This window comes from Eucyclogobius newberryi, unplaced genomic scaffold, assembly GCF_026437365.1.
Source record: "Eucyclogobius newberryi isolate DKJ021-1_F unplaced genomic scaffold, fEucNew1.0.hap1 SCAF_14, whole genome shotgun sequence".
Lineage (NCBI taxonomy): Eukaryota > Metazoa > Chordata > Actinopteri > Gobiiformes > Gobiidae > Eucyclogobius > Eucyclogobius newberryi.
Window position 1 is genome coordinate 5126171 of NW_027315768.1, and position 7632 is coordinate 5133802.

Consider the following 7632-nt stretch of genomic DNA (forward strand, 5'->3'; position numbering starts at 1 on the left):
CCACAGAGCCAATCAGGAGCAAAGTTGTAGAAGGTACACGCCCACGATTATTGTTCATATTTTCTTTTACAAAGACAAAAACTAAATAAAAACACCAGGATCATTTAGAACACACGGAAATGTTAAGTCAATAATGATGGGCGGCAAATTCCTCTTTGGAATGCAGCAGCTCTAGCAGGCGAGCTACATTCAGGTTAGCAAGGTTAGCTAGGTTAGCTGTGATGCTAACTCACTCAGCTGTGATGCTCACTTATCCAGGAGTCTCAAAAATGGACATTAAAAGTGTGGACAGAGGTGAAGAAGTCGTAGAAACTTCCCATGGATTTATCAGAGGAAACTTGTGTCGTCTGGAGCTGTGTCAAGACAGAGGAGGAGGTCAGAGGAGGAGGTCAGAGGAGGAGGTCAGAGGAGGAGGAAAAGAGGAGGGGGTCAGAGGAGGAGGTCAGAGGAGGAGGAAAAGAGGAGGGGGTCAGAGGAGGAGGTCAGAGGAGGAGGTCAGAGGAGGGGGTCAGAGGAGGAGGTCAGAGGAGGAGGTCAGAGGAGGAGGTCAGAGGAGGAGGTCAGAGGAGGAGGAAAAGAGGAGGAGGTCAGAGGAGGGGGTCAGAGGAGGAGGTCAGAGGAGGGGGTCAGAGGAGGAGGTCAGAGGAGGAGGTCAGAGGAGGAGGTCAGAGGAGGGGGTCAGAGGAGGAGGTCAGAGGAGGAGGAAAAGAGGAGGAGGTCAGAGGAGGGGGTCAGAGGAGGAGGTCAGAGGAGGAGGAAAAGAGGAGGGGGTCAGAGGAGGAGGTCAGAGGAGGAGGAAAAGAGGAGGAGGTCAGAGGAGGAGGTCAGAGGAGTAGGAAAAGAGGAGGAGGAAAAGAGGAGGAGGTCAGAGGAGGGGGTCAGAGGAGGAGGTCAGAGGAGGAGGTCAGAGGAGGAGGTCAGAGGAGGGGTCAGAGGAGGGGGTGAGAGGAGGTCAGAGGAGGAGGTCAGAGGAGGAGGTCAGAGGAGGAGGTCAGAGGAGGAGGTCAGAGGAGGGGGTCAGAGGAGGAGGTCAGAGGAGGAGGTCAGAGGAGGGAGTGAGAGGAGGAGGTCAGAGGAGGGGGTGAGAGGAGGGGGTGAGAGGAGGAGGTCAGAGGAGGAGGAAAAGAGGAGGAGGTCAGAGGAGGAGGTCAGAGGAGGAGGAAAAGAAGAGGAGGAAAAGAGGAGGAGGTCAGAGGAGGGGGTCAGAGGAGGAGGTCAGAAGAGGTCAGAGGAGGAGGTCAGAGGAGGGGGTCAGAGGAGGGGGTGAGAGGAGCAGATCAGAGGAGGAGGTCAGAGGAGGGGTCAGAGGAGTAGGAAAAGAGGAGGAGGAAAAGAGGAGGAGGTCAGAGGAGGGGGTCAGAGGAGGAGGTCAGAGGAGGGGGTCAGAGGAGGAGGTCAGAGGAGGGGTCAGAGGAGGGGGTGAGAGGAGGAGGTCAGAGGAGGAGGTCAGAGGAGGAGGTCAGAGGAGTGGGTCAGAGGAGGAGGTCAGAGGAGGAGGTCAGAGGAGGGGGTCAGAGGAGGAGGTCAGAGGAGGAGGTCAGAGGAGGAGGTCAGAGGAGGGAGTGAGAGGAGGAGGTCAGAGGAGGGGGTCAGAGGAGGGGGTGAGAGGAGGGGGTGAGAGGAGGAGGTCAGAGGAGGAGGAAAAGAGGAGGAGGTCAGAGGAGGAGGTCAGAGGAGGGGGTCAGAGGAGGAGGTCAGAGGAGGGGGTCAGAGGAGGAGGTCAGAGGAGGAGGTCAGAGGAGGAGGTCAGAGGAGGGGGTCAGAGGAGGAGGTCAGAGGAGGAGGAAAAGAGGAGGAGGTCAGAGGAGGGGGTCAGAGGAGGAGGTCAGAGGAGGAGGAAAAGAGGAGGGGGTCAGAGGAGGAGGTCAGAGGAGGAGGAAAAGAGGAGGAGGTCAGAGGAGGAGGTCAGAGGAGTAGGAAAAGAGGAGGAGGAAAAGAGGAGGAGGTCAGAGGAGGGGGTCAGAGGAGGAGGTCAGAGGAGGAGGTCAGAGGAGGGGGTCAGAGGAGGAGGTCAGAGGAGGGGTCAGAGGAGGGGGTGAGAGGAGGAGGTCAGAGGAGGAGGTCAGAGGAGGAGGTCAGAGGAGTGGGTCAGAGGAGGAGGTCAGAGGAGGAGGTCAGAGGAGGGGGTCAGAGGAGGAGGTCAGAGGAGGAGGTCAGAGGAGGGAGTGAGAGGAGGAGGTCAGAGGAGGGGGTCAGAGGAGGGGGTGAGAGGAGGGGGTGAGAGGAGGAGGTCAGAGGAGGAGGAAAAGAGGAGGAGGTCAGAGGAGGAGGTCAGAGGAGGAGGAAAAGAAGAGGAGGAAAAGAGGAGGAGGTCAGAGGAGGGGGTCAGAGGAGGAGGTCAGAAGAGGTCAGAGGAGGAGGTCAGAGGAGGGGGTCAGAGGAGGGGGTGAGAGGAGGAGATCAGAGGAGGAGGTCAGAGGAGGGGTCAGAGGAGTAGGAAAAGAGGAGGAGGAAAAGAGGAGGAGGTCAGAGGAGGGGGTCAGAGGAGGAGGTCAGAGGAGGGGGTCAGAGGAGGAGGTCAGAGGAGGGGTCAGAGGAGGGGGTGAGAGGAGGAGGTCAGAGGAGGAGGTCAGAGGAGTGGGTCAGAGGAGGAGGTCAGAGGAGGAGGTCAGAGGAGGGGGTCAGAGGAGGAGGTCAGAGGAGGAGGTCAGAGGAGGAGGTCAGAGGAGGGAGTGAGAGGAGGAGGTCAGAGGAGGGGTCAGAGGAGGGGGTGAGAGGAGGAGGTCAGAGGAGGGGGTCAGAGGAGGGGGTCAGAGGAGGGGGTCAGAGGAGGGGGTCAGAGGAGGGGGTCAGAGGAGGGGGTCAGAGGAGGGGGTGAGAGGAGGGGGTGAGAGGAGGGGGTGAGAGGAGGAGGAAAAGAGGAGGAGTTACACAGTGAGGTTCATCTTTTATGTGTGATGTAAGTGTACTTGAGTAGTTTGTGTCTGCATTTATCGCATAATACATTTGTTTTGTGGCAGAAACATCACTCTGCTCCTCTGTTGCCATTGTTTGTGCATCTCTCTCTTCTAAAAAGATTAAATAGATTTTTTTTGCCCAGAGGCTGTTTTCAGCATGTTCATTTTCATTGGCCGCTGGGCTCTGTTTGTGGAAGTGTCATTAAACAGTCAGCTGTTTAATACATACTTAAATGTGACTGGGCTCGAGTCACACTTTGCAATTCAGATGCAAGTCCAGTTGTAACATCTCCACACGACGAGACTGAAGCAGCTGCGACTGCGACTGACTCGGCACAACTGAAAGTCTGAGGAAAATCGGGCCCTCAGTTCTAAACGAGAGAAACAACGGTTTAATGGACGTTTGATGCTCATGATGTGGATCATTTTAGAACTCCGGAGCCTGTCACGGGCCCCTGGATTTATGAAAGACTGCAAACAATGGAGAGCAGAGAAATGAAGGAAATAAACATTGTATCTAATATGGGGCTTCACCATTCATAAGATAAGATGAGCCTTTATTTGTCCACTCATGGGGAAATTTTGGTGTTGCAACGCAAGTAGATACAGAAGAAAAGAACAGATAACAAGCTTAATAGAAAAAAAACTCTTATAAACAAAACTCCAATGTACAGAACCCTTCATATTCTTAATAGGGAATAGAGAAAAAAAGTACAAATTAAAATTTAGAAATAAAAATAAAAATAACATAGTGGTAAAGTAAACACTCTGAGTCTGAGAATTGCACATGAATATTACAGAATTGCACATGATTAAGTCAATATGTGAAGGAATGTTGGATTTGACATAACTCCGGAAACATCAGCTGCGTGTAAGAGTTTAAACAACGCGCAAAGATGAAGGATTTTGTGTTTAGGAATGACAAATCAAAAGATATACGTACTATTTTGATTGGATTAGCATCTTATTTTGATTGCGTGTGTGTTATTAAGGTGGAAAGTTGTGTCTTTTTCCCCCTTCAACACCACAACTGTATCCAATCAGAACTGCGCATGAAGACAAAAATGTAAAGGAAATTTGCAGTTGCAGTGACAATGACCCTGCTGTAAATTCTCCTTATACAATTGCAATTTATAGATTCAAAGTTCAGCAAAACAGCAAATGCATGGCTACACCCAAAGGTCAGTCAGTTATCCTAAGCTAAAAAATACTTTGTGTAACAATTTAAACTGGAGAATAAAAACAATAAAATCAAATTAAATGACGGTTCTGTATTTGTGCAGAATTCAGGCTTTTTGTATTGGAATCGTATAGAAAAGACCCAAACAACTGCTGCAAACTTTGAATTTGCTGATATGGTTATGAAAGAGTTGTGTAAAGGAGTTTGAAGGGATTAGCTCCTAAAGATGTCACAAAATGGAACAGCGCATTTAGATCTACTGAGAATTGTTAGTTTTTTAAGAACAACATGAATAAAACTACAGAATAATATTGTTAACACGTGAAAGTTGCTGTAACAGAACAGATTTTTATTTTATTTTTATTTAAACAGCATGGCTACATAAAAACATTGCAAATCTATTCTTAAGACACTGGTAAAGGATTTTTTTTGGTCATTGCGCTCTAATGTTTCTCCTGGAAAATGGTTTTATTATTCAATTTGATCAACTTTTCTTAATTTTGTTGTTACATCAAGAATAATTGCATGTTATTTAGCCTAAAATAAAAGCACAATAAAGACTTCAATCATAATGCACAGGATTCTTGAATTAGTTTAGAATACTTCATTATTTTCTCAAATGTTGATGGTCCTGAAACTGATTTTCTTTCTTATTTTGTTTATTTAATTTTTTTTCAAATTCGTTTTGTAGTATTACATTATAACATATGTTGATAATCATTTTACATTTAGATAATTGAAAATTATCTAAAATGGCCCAGTAATAGAAACCGGTCCATTGACTCATAAGCCCCGCCTCTTGACAACTGCTGATTTCTGACATTACAAAAATAAATACAATAGAATTTCACTGTAACAAGCAGCAGAATTTAATATACATATTTTTTATTTTGTGTCTATGTGACATTTTAAAACCCTACATGTGTCACTCGGAGTCTTAATTTGTCAAATAATCACGACTAAAGATAGGATGTGGGCGGGGATATGGGGTAGGTGAAAATCTCCGTTGCAGGACAATTCAAGTTCCACTCAAACATGCAGGAATCAGTCAAAATACAGGTTAAAAGCTCATTACAGTTGATTTATTTATTTTTATGTCCAATATCGTTCAGCGTTCTATGTCCAACCATATGTAATGACATTCATACAGTGCAATGATCTTAACAGATACCATATGGATTCATTATAATGCAAACTACAAACTTAACCCGGACTAAACCAGGAGGAAACCAAACCACGACAGGTCCAAGAATAGAGCGGGCAGAATCCTGAGGAGCTGAGGACTGAGTCAGAAACAGCTCCTCTGCTCGTCACCGCCACTCAAACTACATCCAGATGAGCTCTTCACTGCGCTGGAAACACTCGGGACTAATCCAGGACTCAACCAGGACTAATCCAGGACTCAACCAGGACTCAACCAGGACTCAACCAGAACGTAATCAGGATTTAACCAGGACTAATCAGGACTTAACCAGGATTTAACGAGGACTAAACCAGGAGAAAATCAGGACTAACCCCGGAATTACATCAGGACAAAAGCAGGACTAAACTAAATCAGGTTTAAACAAGAACTAATCCAGGACTAATCTAGGATTACACCAAGAATAAACCAGATCCAAACCATGATAAATGAGGACTAAACCAGCAGTAAATCAGGACAACACCAGGACTAAAACAAGACGAGACAAGGATTAACCAGGATTTAACAACAAAACCAATCTATTACTGGACTAATCAAGGGTTAAACCAGAAACCAGGACAAGAACTGATACAGGATTACAACCCGGACTAATCCTGGACTAAACCAGGACTAAACTAGGCCTTAAACAGGCCTGAACCAGGATCTATGGGACTGATCCAGGATTTAACACTAAATGAAACGGATGCAGCTAACTAAATCCAGACTAAAACCTTGACGAAAGCCTGAAAAAGACGGATTGAAGCCGGGCCGAAGCCGGACCCAAGCGCCGAAGCCGGACCGAAGCCGAAACACACCTGACTTGAACTCAGCGAGAAACAGAAATGACACTGAACCAGGAGCACTTACGCTAAATGCTTTCAATTCAAAATAGTAATCTTTTAAAACATGACTTCAAATGTTACTATGTGATAACTTACACAGAGGTTAAAAAGCAGATTATTTATGTTTCTTTACTCATCCTCCAGATGAAATAAAACCATTTCTACCTCTTTCTAATCCAGAATCCAGGAACACTTTTTTCCAATTGAAAGTAAACTTTAAATTAAATGCACTTCTTGATGTTTTATGTTTTTTTTACAATTTGACCTTTTCTTACTTCATCAATTACTTCAATACATGAATATGTCGAACTGAACAGACACTTTAAGTCAAGCTGATTATTGCTCATTGACTTTTCCATTAGTTAAAAGAATGACTTCCACATGCCAGTGGTGGAGAGTGTCATGTCCGTGATGACATCCTGTGCAAAGGTTTGGAGTTCAAGTCCTTGTGTTGAGCAAACAAAAATATTATAACATGACAACATTAAGAACTCAAATGATCTTACGTTGACCTAAATAAAAATCTGCACTTTTTACACTACATTTGACACTATTTGTTCTCTATATGAAATACTTTACATTTTTGAACTCTAACAGAAAGCTTAATGTGGGTTCTTCAAAACCTTTATTTAAATACAATTTTGTGAATTGTAGAAATGTAATAATACTGGCACTTTTACTTGAGCATATTTTTTATTTTGTTTTGCTTTTTACTTTTGTAATGATTTTACTTTTTTGACTTGAAATGTAATCTTTTAAACATGTCATTCATACCTTTTATTCTCAGGCAGAATGCAGACAATACTTTTACAGAATGAAACGCTTTCACATACTTTACTTTTAATGAGGCAATCCTCACTTTTATTGGGTACTTCAAGACTTTTACTTAAGTAGAATAGTGTGAATATAGAAACTTTTTTCTTTTGGTCCTTCACTTAAATCACAGTACACGCGTCAGCCGCGTCTCCAGAGCGACGCCCGGACGCGCCTCGCCGCGCGCGGCTCCGCTCTCACCTGCGTCATGAGTCGATCCGCTCCCGTGTCCTCCTCGTCCTTAAAGATAATGTCCGTGTTATAGTTGGGCGTCAGCTCCTTGAACCGGTCGGAGCTCCTCGTGATCTTCCCCTCGGGCCGGCCGCTCGCCCCCAGCGTCTTCTCCGCCACGTTGGGGCTGAACTGCTTGTACGCCAGCGGCACGAGCTTCTTGGGGGGCCGCCTCTTGCCGTACGCCCTCCCTGGACCGCAGCTCCGGGCGGCAGGTGCGAGCGACAGCAGGAGGAGCGCACCCAGGAGCAGAGACTCCGAGACCCGCATGGAGCGTCTCTGCGGTGCGTGTGTGTGCGCGCGTGAGTGTGTGTGCGGGGGAGACACGCGTGGATGTCTGCAGGACCTCCCCGGAGCTGTCAGAGCCGGCTCACATGCTTCAGAGCGGGGCTTTGCAGCGTGGCGCACCCGTCGTTACGCGCTCCGGCTCAGCTCATTTTGGCTCCGCGGCGCGTAAAAGCCAAAGCGACCGCGGCAGAAGCGGAGGAA

General features: G+C 46.9%; 1 protein-coding gene across 1 annotated transcript in view; it reads right to left on the reverse strand.

Moving 5' to 3' along the window:
• The window catches only part of LOC140359335 (indian hedgehog B protein-like), a 28884-nt gene extending 21284 nt beyond the window's left edge, over nt 1-7600 (reverse strand). Inside the window, exon 1 of the mRNA XM_072444214.1 lies at nt 7114-7600. Within this exon, the coding sequence (XP_072300315.1) occupies nt 7114-7413 (300 nt within the window). The 5' untranslated portion in view covers nt 7414-7600. The remainder of the gene's footprint in view (nt 1-7113) is intronic.
• Between the last annotated feature and the right edge of the window lie 32 nt (nt 7601-7632).